Below are 20,566 nucleotides of genomic sequence, written 5' to 3' on the forward strand. Positions count from 1 at the left end.
AGACCCCCAAAATCACAGTATGTATCTGAGAGCATTGTCCAAACCCTTCTTGAACTTCACCAGGCTTGGTGCTGTGACCATTTCCCTGGGGAGCCTGTTCCAGTGTCCAGCTACCCTCTGGGTGAAGACCCTTTTCCTAATATCCAACTTAAGCCTCCCTGACATGGTTACTTGCCATTCCCTTAGGTCCTGAGTGTTAAGAGTGGGGAACCCCACTGCTTTTTAATCTGATGCATGAGAAAAAGTTGTCTCCTGCAAAGCAGTAAACATAAAGATATGTGAAATTAAAAATGCTACCTTCAAGTGTACTTTTATACCGGTTATTTGAAAATAGAGACTTCCTCTGAAACCATAGAGGGTTTCAAGATGAGTAAATGGATTCATATAGGGAAGTTGTATTATGCTGAAGTATAATTACCCATTCAAACTTTTCCTAATGAAAAATAAACCATGTGCTCTTACAAATACTAATGTGAAAAAAAATGTGTTAAAGCCAGTAATGAGCATTCAATCAATAATTGCATATTGTGCTTACTAGAGAGGTGAAGCAAGTAGTAACGCTATATTCGGAATTCCTTTGTGATGCAGTCTATTTTCATTGTATTAATAGCACATGGAGATTGTATGTAAATATGGTTTTCTTTCCTTTATAGAAAATTTTAAACCATTTGTATGCTATAACATCTTGGTGTATCCTCTTTATGGAAGTAATGTAGGAGCTCCATCTTACACACAAATCTATGCTCAAGAAAAAAGTAGGTATTTTAAAGTAATCATGTTGTGAAGTGTGTATTGTTGTCTGTTTCTCAGGATGTATTATCTTTGACTGATTTGGTACTATCATTATTTGAAAAAGAGATGGAGGTGGTGAAAATCCCCAGGTTTCAGGGTTCCTAATTTCTGTTCTGTTCAGCGACAAAATTTGTCTATAAGAAAGTATTAATCTTGTGATACAGGTATATTGCTGCTTGCACCCACTAACTTTTTGTGAAGCTTACATATTGTATACAAAGCATTTGGAAAGACTATAGCTACATGAAACATGAAAGTATTTTTTAAACTAGCTATCGCTTTAATGTTTAAAAGCTCATTTAAATGATATATAATTATACTTGATTTTAAAGCTTGACTAGATTTGTCAGCCGTAATATATGAGGAAATTCCACTCATAAAATAAAATGGCTGATTTGAAACGCCTACTTTTTGTTAGATTTTATAATGTAATAAAATATTTGCAGTCTTGCACATACAAAATGTTAAGAAGACATGATGTTTGTAATTGGAAAGACACTTTGGATGAAGTGTTTTGCAGGGGAAGGGGTAAAGTTTCTTTATTTGTAGAAATTTATTGTGAATTCACTGATTTATACAACCAGCTATAAGCATGTATTTTACCAGTAATTTTAAGATACCATGTGAAAATATTGATTGGTGTGTGTGTCTATGCAAATGTGCATGCAAACACAGTACAATGCACCACTAAATAACATAACTTACTTGGGGGGGGCAATGGAGTATTTTATGTTTGTGTAATAATTACTCATACAATGTGCTGGTGCTGTGTTTAAGTGCTTTCCTGTTTATAGGTAGCTGTGATAACACTCAAGGTTGTTAGAGAATGGGAAGGAAATTTTAAAACTGCAACACAGAGCCCTCTTTCTTCAAAAAGTCACCACAAAGTTATGAGCAATGTATGTGAGGTGGTATTGTGTAAGCAGAAAGGCTTTGTTTAGTGTGATGGGCAAGGCTGAGGATGCTGCAGGGGCAGGAGATGCCACAGACCTGCAAAGGCAGTGGCCTTGCACCCGAGTCAACCCCAGGAGTGCACAAAGGATAATTTTCCTCTTGACCTCTCCCTGGTGTTGTAACAATAAAGCCTTTTAGTGGTCTCTAAGTATTTGAATATAGTAACACCTAAAACTATGCAAATGCCAGAATAGGTGAGGGGAAGTTTTATCAGAAAAATTCCTACATTAAAGAGAGTGAGAAAAGTTAAGGAGTGTATCAGAGCACTAAGGTTGATATTTTTTCATGCATATGTTTCCCCTAATGTTACTGATATGTGTAAAATAACAGAGGCAGATAACACTGTGGTACATTGTCTATTTTACTAGTTTTGCTATTTCATAATGCTTCTCTGTAGAGCCGTCAGAAGGACCTGTGGCTGATACAGGCGTTCTGGGGAAAAATGAAGTTACAATTAAGTGGAATGAGATTTCAAAGGCTAAAAGAAATGGATTTATCACTAACTATACAATATTTTATAAATCTGAAGATGGAAAAGAATTGCGTAAGTACACATTAAACATTAAACACATTAAACAACAATACTTCCAACAGGGTTATGAAATTTTCAATCTCTCTTCTATCTTGACCCACCTTTAAAGTAAATTAAAAAAGTTATGACAGGAAGCTAAAATATACTGGAGAATCACAGATTCTGTGTAAAGTCATGTGATCATGAGGGTTCAGTGACTTTATAAGTTTCATGCATGTCCTTGGAAGGATCCACCTTCAGCTTGTGGAAAAGTATGGTGGAAACGGTCTCTTAGTATTTTTGCTGTCAATTTTATATTAAAAGCAAATTTGGAAATAACAGTAAAATAAGCTGCCAAGGAATAGTTTCTATGGACATCATTTTAGATCAGTTTCTTCAGATGTGTTTGATTTTCTGTGCTTGCCATTGCTTTTCTGGTCTGGAGGCTGATAGCATAAATTTAAGCATACTCCTAATCTCTTCCTCAGGAATAGTGTCCATACAATCTGGCAGTGTAATGCTATCTGTCTAAAACTTCTTTAGTTTAAATCTCAGCAGAAGCTTTCATGAAAAGTGTTTGGGTGACCTAAACTTTTCTTCCTATATAGTTTATGAAGAAAGCTGTTGGATCACTCAGTACTTCAGAATTAGTTTTTTCCCCCCTTCTTTAGACATTAAATTACTCAGAAACCAACATAATAGGGAAAGCTCTGTGCAGATTACTAAATCTCACAGAAATAATTAGCTTTCTCTTTCACATTTAAAATTTACCAGGAATTGCCCTGGTCTGAACTGGATAGCCATAAGAAACAAGCATCACAAGATTTGTAAGTCTGAAAACTTTGCAAAAGAGATTGTGTTAGGTGCATTGTTATCAGGAACCTATTATGTTGGTTTCTGAGTAATTTAATGCTGACTGCTTTGTGCAGGATCATCTGTGAGACATGGAGCCTCATGTTACAGAGCTGTATTTCTCCATATTACTTGTAATGTAAAGCAGGCTGTGTCCCTTTTAGGACTTCAGATTATTTTATTTAGAAAATTATTTGTAAATAACAACGCAAGAGAGTTAAATGGCAAAATGTGTTATACTGATGCTTTTTGAGGCTTCTCTGATGTCATGTGTTCTTGATAATAGTAGGATGTGGGGGTGTGTGCCAAGGTGACCACTGATGGCCTTCTAGCACTAGAGCTTCACTTTTCCTCCCTTGACTTGCGAGAAACTCAGTTTATTTTAACTTGGGACGTATTGCAGCAGAACTATTTCCTGGGTGTTTCTTGATAGAACTGACTGAGGAAATAAGCTGACTTTGACTTTATGCACCAGAAAATGTTTTAGTGACTGTAATTTCTTATATGAAGATACATTTGGTGCTATTAGTAGACATAAGATTCATACCCTGCTTAAAAAAATGTAAAGGGCAAGCACATTACATTAACTCCAATACTGGAGAATGTATTGGAAACACTGAGTTCTATCCATAAAAGAAGTTTGAAACTTGGAAAAAAATTCCTTTTGATTTTGACTTTCATTTGACTTTACTGGGGTGATATCCCAGTGCTGATAGATGACATTATTTTTGATGATCAGTGTTTAACTGTGTATAGCAGAAATATAGTTGAATTTCACAAGCTACAGAAATGATTTGAAGTTCTGAATTTCTGAGCCAGCTATTTTGAGGAAAAAAAGTTCTCAAAGCAGTGTTTTCAGTGATAATCTGCAGGAGAACATAGTTAATCTATCTTTTATATTAGCAAAAATATTTGTATTTGTTTTTAAAAGTAAATATGTAATGGTTCAGGTTTTTGCCTCAAACTTTTAAGTAGTATTGATAAATATTGTTCAGCAATTTAGGTTTTGTCTTTTAAAGGACTGGTAAGGTTGCTTTGTATTTCAAGTTACCTTTAAAATAGTTTGTATCTGTTATTGTAGAAGTTGCTAAATAATTGTACAGTTCCCTGATATAACATTACTTTTGTGTGTTTACATATATTTTCTCCTAAAAAGATGAAACAGTAAACTCTGATGTTCTACAATACAGACTGAAGTCCTTACAGGCTAATACACAATATACTGTTCAGATCATGGCAAGCAACAAAGCTGGTGGAACCATTGGAGAGCCAAAAACCTTCAAGACTTTAAAATTGGGTAAGTAATAATCCAGGTTATTCTATTTTAAAAAATGGGCTTGGAAGTTAGAAATATGGGACATTGTTGTCTAGGCATTTGTTAACTTCTGTTTGTTTTTTAAGTAGTGTTGAACCAAACAAGGAAGAATTTGCAACAGTAGTTGAATTTAACTTAATTTCAGTGACAAGCTCACAGACTAAAAAAACCCTCAGAATTAGAAGTCAACCCCAAAATCTTTATTTCCTTGTCAATAAAGCAGTGTAGTACTATTTGTGAAAGCAGCAGTATGTATGCTATCAGCTATGTGATGAGATGCCTAACAGTTCATTAAAAAGTAGGCTTTTCCATCTGCGAGATTTACAATAACCACACATTTTGTTGCACCTGTTCTGGTATATAAGCTTAACTGGTAAACAAGTGTAGAGGTTGTGGCCAGTGAGTCTGTAGGGAAATACCTTTTCCTATTTTGTACTACTTGTTTTAGCCAGATTTGACAAAGTATAATGACAACAGATCAGAAGCTCAGACATTTAGACATTTCCTCATTTCAACTGCAGGAAGAATGTTCTCAGTATATTCCTAAATGCCTCCAGCACTCTGGTACTTGAAAATTCGCTCAGAAATCTGAGCAGTGTTTCAGTCAGATTAACTGTATTTTTTTTGTGTGTGTGTGGTTTAAAATCTTATCTTCTGTGCTCAATTTGCTATTTATCTTTTTGTAACTGATATAATTGTCATGGACCAGCAGATTTAGGTGAGCTTAAAATAATAGGTGACCAAAAGGTGCTAGACCCTTCCTCCTCGATTGCTGTCAAAGGTTGGCATGGTATGACCCTAAGCAGCCTGATCTAGGTTTAAAGTTGCATGAAGTGATCTACAGAGATCCCCTCCAATCAAAGTTACTTTGTGATTCCGTTAAATAAAGGAAATTTTAAAATGTGATAAGTCTGTTTCTATAACATCCTGAAGAGTCTCATCATGACCTGGTTTTCTGGCTCAGTAACTGTGGCTTGTTGGATTCCAAATACCCATCTTTTGACTTGTCATAGAATGGGTATCCTACAGTATTCTGAGTAATTTTGGCTAGTTTTGACTAATTAGAATTGTGCTAAATAAGCAAATTGGATATTAAAAATTATCTGTTTTAAAGGAATACTTGAAGAAATGACAATGTGGACTAATTGGTGTTTTGGGTTTTCTTTCTTTGTTTTTGTCTAAAGATAAAGAAGATATCTTTTTTATTGCTATACCTGTTGAGATAAGCATTTTGTGTCTGATAGGCCTTTGGATAACGTGTGTTTTGAAAAAACACGTGTGAGTATATTTTCTACTGTCTAAAACTGAATGCAACCATTTAAAATTATGGAAAAATGTATAATGGGATTTTTTATTTATTTTATAAATGCCTTTGTTGTGTTCAAAACCAATGTCTAAATAGAAAACAAGCAATTGAAGTAACAAATAAGTAATTATACAGGTTATACTTTCACTGCAGTTTATGTGCTATAGTCCAAAAATAAGTACTAATTTTAGAAAGTTTAGTAAATTGAAACAAAATAAATGAGAGAAACAGATTTACATATCACCTACACCAGTTTTTGTAAAATGCTATGTACATGCCATTTGCAGTTCCATGATCATTTAAGTGAGGGAAGCAAACTTAAAGTCAGTTTCTGAAAAATTAATAATTCCAGGAAATAAAGCTTTCTAGACACTTTTAATATGCTAGAATGGTACTAGGACATATTCCACACAGCCTCTATTGCTTATCTTACCTATGAATATGACTTTTATTAGTTTGTGATACCTCCCTTGAGCTGCAAAGGAGTAAGAAAAAACCTAGAAATTGCATTCTGTGAAAACATTTGGATCTTGATCATTGAGTATGGATATGTATTGATTATGAATTGTATTGATTATGGATCATATGACTATGAATCACATGATTCATAATCTTTTCATCTCACGGCTGTCCCCTGACAGATTTGAATTTTTTTTTCTTAGCATGGGGATCCAGTAACATTCCAAAGGTGACTGTAAGGCTTTTTTTAAAGTTATAAAATATTTTCACAAGAAAAGTGACTGAGTTGTTTGGCTGATAAGAAGGTTAAAAGTCTGGACTATTTTCTAGTTAAAGGGGCACTCTAAGCTATTGGAATAAAAACTGCTGTTATGTGGAGAAACATTAGGTAGTAAGTACAACTGAATCAATAATTTCCGTCCCTTTCACATCTTAATTTGTGTTGAGTATACTGAATTTTTACAATAGTAAAAACTATTTTTTGATTCTGAAGGATACTTAGAGATGGAGTAGAATGTTTATATTCTTGTTTAGATAAAATTGTCATTTGAAAAGTCAAGCTAAGGACTGGTTTTCATTCCCTTGCCTCTCTGCCCAGTGTCAGTGAGTGATTAAATGAGTGAGCATCCTTTGTCTGCTGTTAATTTAGGATCTCAGTATAACTCTAATGTGGTCTAGTGCTAGGGTCGCTTTCCTTGAACAAAGGTAACCTGAGGTGGATTTTCACAGAAGAAACATCCTGAAAAATGATTGCAACAGTATACTGACAGTCTTATTTTGGCATGCTCTTATTTAATATAATATTTAATTGAGTAATATAATATAATAACACATAATATATGATAAAATATAAAATGGCTTTTCTGCAATGTCTCTGGAACCCAAGAGATCTTGTTGAGATCTTTTGTAATAAAAATCAGTGTACAGGAAAGCAGTTTTATTGAAAAATATTGTGTTAATGTAGAAGATACTTCCTTTCTGAAAGTTTGATACTTCAGCAGTATTTGGAATTTCTGGTGATTTGTTGATTCTTGAGAACCTATTTCTTTCATAATTTGGCTAAAATTCCTTTCTCAATTATAGGTTTAAAAAGGTTTGCTGGCCTGATATACCAAATCCTGAAGAAAGCCTTGCAGTGGAATGGCCACTTGCTTCATCTGTGGTAATAGCTGGAATTTTATGCATTAAAAAAGGGATCAAATGGAGAGAAATCATTTTCTGGCAGTCATTTTAGTAATCAAACCCATCAACCCCCCTCCCCCCTCCCTTTGGAGCCTTTGTTGAGTTCCATTCTTCTTCTTAAGTGCTACAAAATGCTCTTTGTAGTATTCTAAAATAATAGAGAAGATGCATCTTCATAAAGTTTATTAATCTAATTCATATAGGACATTGGGAATTAATGTTTTAAAGTGACAAAGTGGTAGGTGGACATGGTTCATTTGAGTAAATTAAATTTGCACAGGCTATTGAGGTTTCCACACCTGCATGCCTCCTCTCTTCTCCACAAAAAAAGTATTACAGCATATAGTAATATTTGGTATATTCTTGTATTGCCAGTTCTGTCTTTTTTTTTTTTTAATATTTATTCCTTATTAAAGTTTTGATGTTTATTTGAATGGAGTGAAGTTTACCAGGTTACACAAAAGTGCAATTTGTGGATAATGGGATTTATACCTTTTACTCAAAAAGGTCTGGTTAGATGAGAAAAGATGGACACAATCCAAACCTGATTCTGAGCCTTCGCTGAAATCCATAATTTCATTAAGTATAGAAAACCTAATATGAAAGTGTTTAATGGAAATGGACAGAATAACATTGCCTTTTTTAGTACTCATTCACATGTAACTGCATCCCATCTGAAAAGCACGTGAATTCTTTACTAGTTCAAGTCTGAAATTGCTAGTTAAACAGAGCTCAAATAGCAATAATTTATTAAAAAATGAACAGATACATTATCTATCCCTTTATAACATTCCAATTTATCTCTTTGTATTGACAGAATAATTCATTTTTGAAGAGAATGTCATCTCAGATGAAAACTGTAGACTTTGAAGACATAAATGTTTTGGAATATTGTTTTCCTGAAGAAAGTCAGGAAGGATCACTACTAATAAATTATGAAAACTGTGTTTCTGAATGTACTATTATTAATACAAAAGGCACAACTAACAGAGATGAAACGATACTGCATAACAAAGAGAACAAAACTGCTAAAAATTTCCCACCATCTATGCCTTATATAATTACTGATCAATTTACCAGAAATCAAATGCATTTAGCTTTGACACCAGTGAAAGAAGTTCAGCCCATAGAAGTGGTGGCAAATGATATATGTGGATCTCAGCAGAATCCAGTTAAAAATGAAGAAAACGATGATGAGGAAGTTTTAAAGCTGGAAGATTTCAGTGAAAAAACACTGTTCAATCCATATCTTAAAAATTCAGTTAAAACAAGGGAATTTCTTGTTTCTGAGAGCTCGCCAGAACACAGTATGGATGAATGCAAAAGCCAGTCAAGCGTCTTATCTCCTATTAAACCAAATGCTCCAGAACAATCCTACATAACAGTGGACATGTTCAGGCTGGCCAAAGGTCAGTAGCATGAGAGAGTTCCATTGTAAAATCCCTCTGAGATATCCCTTGGCACTGCTGCTCACAGGCATTCACATGTTCTAAGGTGGCTGATCTCAGTTAATTCAGATGGGAACATCCTCTTCCTTCAAATAGTTGTGAAGTAATTTTTTACACTCTGTGTGTACACATCAGAGTTCACTTTCAGTGTGGATGTTTTAGGTTTTTGTTGTTTTGTTGGGGTTTGTTTTGTTTTGTTTGGTTTGGTTTGGTTTTTTTTACCAAACATGCCGGTAATGAGACAAAAAGAAATAGCTTTTGTTATTTCTTCTTAGCTCTCCTATCTCAACCTGCTAGAACAAACTGATATTTGCTGCAGGAGCATCCAGCGGTGCAAGCAGCTCATCTCTCTCCCAACACAACCAATTCCCAAGGCTCACCTCTGATGGGGAAACATGGGCAGACTTGAACAGAGTCAGAATCTGCCGAATCCTTCCCTCAGTTACATGGAGCAGAACTACTGTCCTGTTCTTATTTCCCTTAATTGTTTATCATCTAGTTTTATATATCATGTTCCTCTTGTTTTACTACTTTCTAGATTTCAGGAGTTGTCTCTTTGTATCCTGACTCTTGAAAAAATAGTTTGGCATACAGTTTCTTGTCTTTAATGAGAGTATATTTGCTATGTTATCTGCATTTTGGAAAATGTGTTATGCTTGCTATGTTGTTTCCTTTCCTTTCTCATGGTTTTAATAGTCCTCAGCATTTTGTGCTGTTTGTTTTTGTTTCTTTTCTTTTTTCCTAAAAACAAATAGGAGAAACAAAGACTTAAAACTGCTTATTGAGGAATAACTTCTTACCTTCTTGTTCTGTGCTTCTAATTTGTTTCAGTTTAAAACTGTGTTTCTCAGTTGAGATTTTGATATTTTGAGCTGAAAAAAAAATCTACTAAATATGTCATATTGTGTTAGAATAAACACTGTGTTAAGAAGTAATTTTTCAGGGAAGTAATGAAAAAACACTAAGTATATAAAATCTTCCCAGATCTCTGGTAATTGATTTAGGATTAGGTATTTCTACATGAAGGATACAACTTTTATAATTTGTTTTATGGTTTTGTTAAGTCATAAATCTAATTATAGTTTCCATTTTACAAATCAGCAATTAAGTAGTAAAACACTCAATCACACTAATTTTTTAACAAGAAAGAGGCCATTATTGTATAACTGTTAGTGAAATACTCTGCTGAAAAGCAATTTTAAAAAGATAGAGTCAAATGAATTGTATTAGAAGGGGGTGTTCAGTTTGACACATATGGGGTATATGGCAATTTTAAGACTTTTTACAGTGTTTAGAGGCTTGATGTCATCAGTCTTGTTTACACAGGATTATAGTTTGCACAGTTACAGATTTCTTCCAGGGTAAAAAAAGATACAGGAGTTATGGGGATAGAAAAATGAGAGACAAATGTGAATAGGATTAGAAAGTGTTCCCTTTCTGTGCAGAAAGAGGAGTAGAAGAATTGAAAATATATTGTAAGCATGAATGAGGAGGCTGAGCCTTTCCTTGGATGCAGTGGCTATTACTTGCATTGCTTTGGTGAAAACAGTGTAACATTTTGCATTTAGGATCTTTTTCTATAGTTTGGAAGCTGCTTTAACTTAAACAATGTTCCTCTAGTTGCCAAGAAAGGATGGGAAAACAATTTCTGCAAATGTTCCTTAGCCAGCAACACTGATTTCCACCTCTCATGTTTGTTGGATCACTTTCTCAATCACAGTGCTCCAAGATGAAATGCATATATGTTTGCTCTTTTAAGCCCTTGCTCACTTAGGTAAGTCCTACTCTGAAATTAGGACAAAGGTTTGGTTATGTCAGTGCTTTTTTCCTGCTTTTTCAGTTGGTTCTAGACTTCTCACTCACAGCAATGTTGCCTTCCCTGGGCTCAGAACTCACTTATTCCATCACAGTAATATTTTTCTTAAATCTCAGTGTTTGTTTTAATATCACAATATATAAAAATAAACACATGCAGAGATATTTTGGGCCTTTCTAGGAATTGTTTAGCAGCCATATGAAGGCTAAATATTCTGAGTTGTGTGTTTGAGACAGGTAAAAAGTGAAAATAATGCAACCTTTAAGGGATCATTAGAAAGGGGAGGTTCATGCTGTGTGGCTTGGCTAGGTTATCCTTGTAGCAATTCTTAGGTTCTGGAGGATAAGTATATCCTTATTTTTTATCACACTTTATTTCCTTCCCTATTGATAGGCTACTTTCCTCTCCTCATTTTTCTACTTCCCTTTCCCATTATTTTCTCAGAAAAAGCAAAATGCTGGAAGTGGGCTCAGTACATTCCAGAAAGTAAGGCTGCCTTTTGCATGTGTTTTGGAATGAAAGCTTCTTGTACTTGGTTTATTTTACAGTAAAAGTTGTACTCTTTCTTACCTTTTGCAATTTGTCTTTCAAACTACACTGTGAACCATTAAAAAATTAAAACTGAACAAACGTGTAATTTTTTTTTATTTACACTGAATGCACCATTTAGACATTTTAGATTTTCTTATACATATAGAATAGGTCTAACTTTGGACTGCTGTGAACTGTTTATAGGTAGAGTGAGCTTTAGTCATAGTATTTTTCTACAGCCACAATTTGAGTTGGTAACTTCCTTTGAATATTCAACAACAAAAGTATTATTCCACTTGGGTTTTTATTCAGGCAAGAAAAATAAGTTTCCAAGTCAGTTTGTTAATGAAGCAGGTACTTATTAGACAGCACTAATTCCTGGGGGCAGACAGCAGTTTGAAAAAATCAAGAGGAGCTCAGCCCAGCCACAGCTGAAGACTAATTGGCATTTCTTGGGATGCACCACCACAATCCACCCCATGACTAAAGCCAGCTTCTCTGGGCATGCTACCCCAGACAGCACTACAGCCTTGGGTCAGAGTGGCTGGAAAGCTATCCCATGGAAAAGGGCCTGGGGGTGCTGGTGACAGCAGCTGGACATGAGCCAGGGTGTGCCCAGGAGGCCAAGAAGGCCAATGGCATCCTGGCCTGGATCAGCAATGGTGTGGCAGCAGGACCAGGGCAGGGATTGTCCCCCTGTGCTGGGCACTGGTGAGGCCACACCTCGAGTGCTGTGTCCAGCTCTGGCCCTCACTGCAGGAAAGACACTGAGGAGCTGGAGAGAGCCCAGAGAAGGGCAATGGAGCTGGGGAAGGGTCTGGAGCACAAGTTCTGTGAGGAGCAGCTGAGGGAGATGGGGGTGTTTAGCCTGGAGAAAAGGAGGCTTCAGGGGTGACCTTATCACTCTCCACAACTGCCTGAAAGGAGCCTGTGGCCAGGTGGGGGTTGGCCTCTTCCCCTAAGAAGGAAATGGTAGATAAGAGGAAATGGCTTCAAGTTTTGATAGGAAGGGTTTAGAGTGGCTGTTAGGAAAAACTTCTCCACCAAAAGGCTTGTCTTGCACTGGGCTAAGCTGCCCAGGGAAGTGTTGAAGTTACCAACCTAGGAGTATTTAAAAGTTATGCGTGTGTGGCTCTTGGGGACATAATTTAATAGTAAACTTAGGTTCATAATGGGTTAATAGTTGGACTTCATGATTTTACAGGTACCTCCCAACCTAAAGAAGTCTATGACTATAGAGGGCATATTCAAAACATAATCCACTTCATTGATGTTACTTTTTCCCACAGGGCAGAAAGGAGCTGAGAACTTAATGAGATCTGAAATCTAATCAGAGTTTTTGTAGGTGCAGCCACACATACCATTCCTAAACACAAAGATTACATTAGAATTACCTCTGTGCTGTTCTAACCTACTCAACACACTCATTTCTTGCTTGTTCAGAGCTTCTTTTCAGCTAGTTGTGCATTTCTTGTATTAGTATCTGATCTCCCCTCCAGCTTCTTGTCTCTCTAATGCCCCTTCATTCTTCATTGTCTCCTTCTGTCTTGTCTTCCCTTACATGAGGAGCTGTTCAGCTGCCATATGTTATGCATCCTTGCTGTGAGAAGAAAATATGTTGCACGTGCACAGTTAAAGAAAGTTGAAATGCACTCTCTTTCTCCAGCATTTGCAGAAGCAGAGAACCTCCAGATGCAGACTTTTAAGAAAAGGAGAGGAGCTGGCCCTGTCACTGCTGCAAGTTGGTGTAGCTTCATCAGAAGGGATGCAGTTATGCAGATATATACCTACATCATGTGCATATAGATATATACATCTATGTAACTACACTGATTCCTTTGAGAACTGGCTGTTGAACTGCTTGTGTACACCTGAGTATATCCATGTGTGTACGCGCCTGAGCCCAGACACAGTGAGGTGTCATAATTAACCTAGCTTGTGCTGAACTGCTGACAGAGAAGGAAGGAGTTTATGTGATTTATGTTGATGCATCATGTAATTCACCAGCACACATGGCATTACAGTCTGCTTCAATGCTGGGATCTTCTGTTTTGCATGGACTCTGGCATAAGAGTCCACAAGGTCCTGGATCTTGCTCAGAAACCCTAAGCTTGTTTGTGCTGTATCTGTTGATTTAGATTGATGTTCCTTGCTGCTGAGTTTAGTGCATGAGAAGGTGACTGGCTCCCCCCATTCGCAGTTTAGTGTAAACCAACACTTGGACATTGTGGATGCTCAGGAAGCTTTAGACACATAGAGGCCTACAAGGCCAGAGCTTCATGGTAGGAATATCATCCATTGCTTGCTCCCATGATACAGGTAATTGTTAAGATCAGTAGTAAGATGATAACTTTGATGCCTTGTGATTGCAGCTATGCTAGGCAAGGCAACTCTCATGGTTGAGTAGACCTGTGCAAACACAGCCACCGTAGGGTATTAATACTGGACTAGATTATCATACATTTTAAAATGACACTGAAGGGATGGGCGAAAAAATGTCAGAGACCATGCTCTTTGCAGCCTCAGATGAACTGTAGTGCACACATTGTGATGTGGTCATGAAAGTGAGGCTTGGTCTGGTGTCTTTTTGCAGATGAATCGTACCATATACTTTGGCCTTACGTTGGCAGGGATTAGAAATATCACAAGAAAAGATAATGAGCCAACTGAAGAATAAAAAATTCATGCTCCTTAGGATTGCAAGGGGTAATTTACAAATATTTATTCAATAGTTTCATCCTTTGCTAGTAGCTATTCTGAAACAGATAAGATATCCTTCTAAAGGTCAAAAAAATACACAGAGCTTACATAGCATAAAATATTTAAGGCTATATGAAAGCTCCTTGTAAACAGATGAAATGGATACTAATTTAAGCTAATGTCTGAGTTGCTTTGCTCTGGCATCAATCTGCTGCAAAGACAGTGAAAGTTTTGTTCTACTGGTCTGTGTTAATGTTTGGCATATTAATAACAGGAAGCAAGGCACATTCTCACTGCAGGTGAATCTTGAGCCCATAAGAATTTGAGCTTATTGCAAGTAAAGGTAGTTGTTAACTGCAGCCTCTTCTCTCTCCTTGCAAAACAGAAGTAAAATATACAGACATCTTGTGGTGTTTCTGTAGAAAGGCTGGAAATTGCCTTGCCTTTCTTACCTACTCTTGCCTCCTTGCATAACTAAAGGAATTTATATGTCCTGTGAACAAAGGATGACATTTGTAAACAGAGCTGACAAAAAATCATTAGGCATTGTTTTATTGTTTTTGTAGCATGACTTGTTCTTAGTCATACTGTTTATTAGACATATTTATTCCAAAATACTGTTATTAATTCCAAAATACTTCTCATATACATGTTGTGTTTTGCAGTCTCAGAATTATGGAGAAGGCTCTGAGCAAAATATTGTCAATTTCATCTGTTACATCTTTCTTTCTTCTACTTTGCATGATTTTTCTTCTCAGTATTTGACAAAAAAATTTATTATTGGGGTGAACTTGAACTAATTTGCCTGCTCTTTTACTGGGCTTTCTAATGATTATTTTGTTTGCCTTTTTTCTCAAGAGTAAATAATCGTTTTACTGCTGCCTGACTATTTAATTAAGAACTACTATTTTATCTAGGTCTCTTGAACTCAGGACATTAATATGAAGAGTAACAATAAAAAAAATTGGAACAGGTGTTTGACTAACACATTCTTCTGTGAATCAAGATTTTAAAAAGATATTGATTTTTCAAGAATATCAGCATGAATAGAAACAGATGTGCATACTTCTGCTGTAGATTTATCATATCAGCACCCTAACAGGATACTTGAAAAGTAAACATCATGATTATTTAGTCCTGCCCATTTGTAGCAGACTGGAGAAAAGACAAATGGCTCAAAATAAATGAAGTGCATGCTCAGAGCAGGGAACAGGGCAAGTTCTGGGTAGGTGGTGCAGCCACTGCTCCACCCCCACCCACTGGAACCTGTAGCCCAGCCCCAAAGTGGCTACCAAGCCACTACCTCCCACCCCCGTGCCCCACAACTTCCTTTTCTCAAAATCTGTGCTACTTAAAATTGGAGTTTGCTAAGCGAGTGCTTCGTGAAGTGCCTTACTTTAATTGTATATTGCTTTAAAATTTGCTGAGTACTTTATTCTCTAAAGTTTGCAAATAAGAGCTATTTGACCCCTGAGAAGTTTGTTGTCTTCTGAGGATGTTGAAATACTGCAGCCCTTTCAAACACTCCATGACTGAGTTCAGGGGGCATAACACCATCCCTGTGCTGTACTTTCTTCACCTCTAAAAGAGACAAGTGTAGAAAATGCTCTCACCAGACAGAAAGGGACAGAGTTTCAAACCAGTCATGTATCTAACTTTACCTGAGAGGTTAATACACCAGGGTGCAAGCTGTCCTTAGATGGCCCAACTACAGATTATGGATGTCCTTTCCCAGAGTCCTGAATTACTCAGGTTATTCAAGTGAGCTTTGGGAGCATGGAGGAGGGTTAGCCCACAGCTCATTCACTGGGGGATGAGGATTCTTGGAGAGTTGCCCAGTGTGTGTTCAGAACAGAACATCTAAGGCTGCAGTGGGCTTGTTTCCCAATTCTAGCTATCAAAGAAACTATGGTATAATATGGTGGTTTATATTTTAAAAATACTGATTTAACATTGACTGGTCCAATTGAGTAGTGAGGTCAAGACTTTTGAGCTTGAATATCTGCTACCAATGCTTTTCTCAGCCTCTTAGATTGCCTTGATTTCCAGACATTGCTTAACACCACACTGAAAAGTAGCAAGTCTGCTGAGCCAACTAGTACATTGTTTCAGTTTCAGTGTATGACCTGATAGAATTGAAGTTTCTGAGAACTCATTTCTTGGAAAGGTAGCCTTATATTTCCTGGGTTTGTCATTGCTCTGTTCAGAATGTAATAGCCTAGCCAAGGCTAATTTATGCAGAATTTTCACCACTACATGAGCAACTGTATATATAATGGAACTTAACAAAGAAGTAACACTTTTCATAGTCACAGAAATCTTATGCAAGAGTATCTAGGGATGTCAGACACAATGAGCATAAGATTATAATCACAGTTAATGCTCTGGATGTCTACTTAGACCATCATTGATCTGAACCAAACACTTTGTTCTGAAGTAAAAGAGCATAAAATACTTTCTAAAATGTTACTATGGCAAATTATGTCCTAATATAAGAAATTTCTTTATTATAACAAATGAACCCAGTGCAATTCTGCAGTGAATCTTCTCATAGCTAGTGTCTGCTAAATCTGGACATGACCTCTGTGCTTTATTTCTGTTACTGTCTTAAAAAGTTAGCTGAGAGGGCTTGAGTTGGGAGGGTTTTTAGTTTTTGTTTCTTTTTCCTATTTGGTTATGTTTTGTTCCCTTTTAGTGTAGGAATTTATGCTAGCATCGATAGTTTATGAGCTACAGGTATTTTTATTTACAAAATATGTTTCTAAATCCTCTGAACACAAAAAGGTTTGAACAGTGGGGGATGGTGTCTTTGCTCGGAATGTAAAGTTTTTTTATCACTAGCATGCTGCCCAGAAATGCTCATGCCCAGCTGTGTTCATGGCTTGCTGCCTTTGCTGCCTGCTTCTCTCTCCCATGACCTTTCACCTCCTTCAAACATGCTCCAGGCATTTGCTTTAGACTCCAGCTATTTTTTTGTTTTGTTTTATAGCTTGGCTCACAAAGAGGCTTGGATTATTGCTTGTCTTTAGGGACTGCATCTCTTTTCTGCTCTTGCTTTTATTTTCTGGAGAGCTTAGTTGTTTTAAAAGCTTTAAAGTTGATTAAAGGCTTCTACAGTTCTTGGGCCAGACAAGGTTTCCCAACATCTTGTCTGCAAGGAAGGAAGCAGGGGAGTGTTGAATCATTTTGGGTGAAAAGGAACACACAGGAGTTTAGATTTTGCTTTTTTTCACCTTTCTTCCAGCACACAGGGCTGGTTCTCTGTAAGCACTGTCTTCATTAGGTAAAGGACAATCCTGGGAATAAGCTGTCCATTCCATCTTCTGATGATATACAGTGAGAGGGAGTGGAGCTGCTTGACCTCAAATAGGGGTTGACACCATCCTTAGCTCCCATCCCTTTTTACCTTTCCTGCACACATTCCCACTTCCCCAACCCCACTGTTTCAATGCAAAACTATCATACAAATTGATGTGAAATTACCTTAGCCTTGGGTTTATTAGCAGGTCTGCTCATTTGTAGATATGGACCAGGTTCCTTACCTAAGGTAGCAGCAAGGTAGCTCAGTTCTCAGGGACTGAGCTGGCAGTGCTGTGTCTAATATAGATAAGAACACAGCTGTGTGGGGTAAATCCCTCATGACACTGCTTGCTTTGTGGTGACTTGGGTTTTTTTGTTGCCATCTCCTCAAATAAATTCTTGAATGCATTGTCTCCAGCTTGTGGTTGTTTTCCCATGACTGAGGTTTAATTTTGTAAGGATTGATTTTTTCTTTCATTATAGGGCTAACTAGAGATTTTCTCTATAGCCACATGTTGTGCAAGGTATCTGTTTACTTGAGTTTTTGTGGCCAAGTCTCAGATTCACTGCCTTTAAAGGACTTTCTATTCTGCCAGTGTTTGTTTATTTTTGGTGTTTCTATGCTGACATTTTTATTTAAGTTATTCCACATGCTGCACTTTCATGGAGTCTGACCTTTTTCCTTCATTACAGGCAACATAATTTTAAAGGCTGATAAAAGATCTCTTATTCTCCAAGCTCATAAAATTATTCCATTTGCTTCCATTTACAGATGGATCTCTGCATTATCTATCTCAATGGCATTAATTTATATAAATAAGTAAAATGAGGAGGCTTTCTGACACATGAAAGAATGTTAATAGTTTCACTTAAGGAAGACATCCAGCAGACTCCAGAGGAGTAAAAACACATGCAGCAAATGGAGCATAATGGGGATGTACTAGAAGAGCTGTGCCCTGAGCAGGCTCTAGAGACATCTGCTATTGCCCTAGAGCTATTTGGCAAGCTCTTGTGTCTGAGAGAACAAGGTGGGGAGGGAAGGAGGGACACTCTTCACGTGTCTGGCTGAACATAGCAAGTTTTGTGTAATACATGATAAAGGGCAGTCAAAGAATGCTTCAAAGTTTATTACAGTGACTCCATTTAGGAAAGTTGCCTTAGTACTGAAATAGGCAGTGTGCATGGTGGGGTGGTCCCTGGGGGTCTTTGGTGCACGTGCAGCCATGGATGTTCTTTTGCCAATGACGCATCTCCTCAAAACGGGAAAAAGCTGCATCTGTTCAGGGACAAAGAGTTGTGCTACCACAGGTTTAGTCCAGAAATGATCTTCAGGAGCCTTGTGTTTTTTCCCAAAGCACTTGGTGGTGATTACTTATCTGGGCAGAGCAAGGCAGTGATTCAGGCTGTAGCAGTGCAAGAGAACAGGCTTCCTGTCAGCAAACCCCAGCAGATCTATCAGCAGGTCCATCAGCCCGTGGGGACAAGGAACCGGTAATTGGGCCTCTTTCATGTCGACCGGCTATTGTGAGGCCCCATCCGGGGCATGGTGTGCCAAGCGGGCTCTGGGATACTGACCTGATTGGCAACAGGCAAGTGCTGAGACTGCCCATGACCTGGGTTGATGACTCAGGATTGCAGAGAACTCAGGATGCAGAACCTTAACAAGGGTCAGGGCTTTTACTCACCAAAGGGAGAGGAAGAAAAGAAACCAAGGGGACTTGCTCAACTCCTAGAAAATAAGTATTAAAACCTTTCAGGAGCTTGCAGCAGTCAGCCTGCTGGCTATTACAAGCAACACGTGCTGCCCTCTCCTGGCACGGTCCTGGCGGGCGGAACGGACCCCGGGGTGCCGGGCCGCGGCTGCTCTGCCCCAGAAGCGCCCTGGGAGGCCAGGAGCGGGCTGGGCTGGGCTGGCTGGGCTGGGCTGAGCTGAGCTGGGCTGGGCTGGGCTGGGCTGGGCTGGGCTGTGCTGGGCTGGGCTGGGCTGGGCTGGGCTGTGCTGGGCTGGGCTGGGCTGGGCTGGGCTGGGCTGGGCTGGCTGGGTTGGGCTGGGCTGGGCTGAGCTGGGCTGGGCTGGGCTGGGCTGGGCTGGGCTGGGCTGGGCTGGGCTGGGCTGTGCTGGGCTGGGCTGGGCTGGCTGGGCTGGGCTGGGCTGGGCTGGGCTGTGCTGGGCTGGGCTGGGCTGAGCTGGGCTGGGCTGGGCTGGGCTGGGCTGGGCTGGCTGGGCTGGGCTGGGCTGGGCTGGGCTGGGCTGGGCTGGGCTGGGCTGGGCTGGGCTGAGCTGAGCTGGGCTGGGCTGGGCTGGGCTGGGCTGGGCTGGGCTGGGTTGGGCTGGGCTGGGCTGGGCTGGGCTGGGCTGGGCTGGCTGGGCTGCCGAGAGCAGCAGATCTGGAGCATGCTGTGTGCCCAGGTGCTGCCCAGGCTGCCCCACTGCCCCAACACGACGGGGCTCCTCGCAGTTCCCAGTATGTGTCTGCTCAGCTACATCCTAATGAGAACCCCAGGCACTCACAGCCCTACGGGACATTCTCTGAGTAGCTTTTTTCGGGATTCTGGTGCCCAGAACCTGTAACAAGCCTGGATAACAGGCTGTGCCAGCAGCAGCAGAGGCCCAACTCAGAGTTGCTATGTGGCTCCTGAAGAGCTGTCCTCTCACAGAAACTTGTTGCTGGCCCCTGACCCAGCCCAGTGCCCAGGCTGGCTGTGTGACCCAGGAGTCATCGCCAGGGCGACGCCTAGTACACTAGTGCATAGTACACTTCCCTTTCCAGGAGAGCCTGGAGTCAGATTACTCATTGGGAAAGTCATACTTCATCTCCCGGATGGGTCACTAGTGCTCAGCCTCCTTGGCTGATTAGGAATTTCCCAGTTATTTTGTAAGGAGTGGGAGGAATATTTTGACTCTGCTAGTTATTTCATACAGATGGAGTCTGCTGGGAAATCAGAAAGGCACTGGATCATTTTGCCATGATAGCACAAATGACTGGAAAATACATGTTAAGATGATTTTGCAGAGAGGTTCAGTGTTACTGTGATTATCAGTGGTCAGAACAAAGCAGAGATCCTCCAGCTGCACTACAACCACATTGCCCAGCACTGGGCAGGGCTGGCAGGGCCCCAGTGCACCTCTCAGAAGTGCCGTGCTGCTGTCCAGTGCCAGTCCTGGCTGGACAAACATAGCTACTTCAAAGGTAGAATGTGGTTAGGCACACCTCCTGCTCCTGTGCTCCAGACTGTGCTGGCCTCTGCCATGGGGATAGGGAAGAGATTCTTCCCAGGAATTGAGCTGCTTCTGGTGTTCTGAGTGTACAGTGCCCAAGTACATGTTTCCCGTCTTGTTCTGGCAGCAGGGAGCAGCCTGTAAAAGTCAAACTGCTGCCTCCTCTTCTGCACACACACT

General features: G+C 39.2%; 1 protein-coding gene across 2 annotated transcripts in view; it reads left to right on the forward strand.

Annotated features, from left to right (window-relative positions):
- LOC110472610 (interleukin-31 receptor subunit alpha) overlaps nt 1-11,265 on the forward strand; it is a 68,800-nt gene extending 57,535 nt beyond the window's left edge. For both annotated transcript variants that reach the window (XM_085566431.1, XM_085566430.1), the window contains 6 exons: nt 654-755; nt 2,144-2,290; nt 4,266-4,406; nt 5,609-5,702; nt 7,273-7,351; nt 8,189-11,265. In XM_085566431.1, the coding sequence (XP_085422557.1) occupies nt 654-755; nt 2,144-2,290; nt 4,266-4,406; nt 5,609-5,702; nt 7,273-7,351; nt 8,189-8,788 (1,163 nt within the window). In that variant the 3' untranslated portion in view covers nt 8,789-11,265. The remainder of the gene's footprint in view (nt 1-653; nt 756-2,143; nt 2,291-4,265; nt 4,407-5,608; nt 5,703-7,272; nt 7,352-8,188) is intronic.
- The last annotated feature ends 9,301 nt before the right edge of the window (nt 11,266-20,566 follow it).

This window comes from Lonchura striata, chromosome Z, assembly GCF_050655825.1.
Source record: "Lonchura striata isolate lonStrDom1 chromosome Z, ASM5065582v1, whole genome shotgun sequence".
Classification (NCBI taxonomy): Eukaryota; Metazoa; Chordata; class Aves; order Passeriformes; family Estrildidae; genus Lonchura; species Lonchura striata.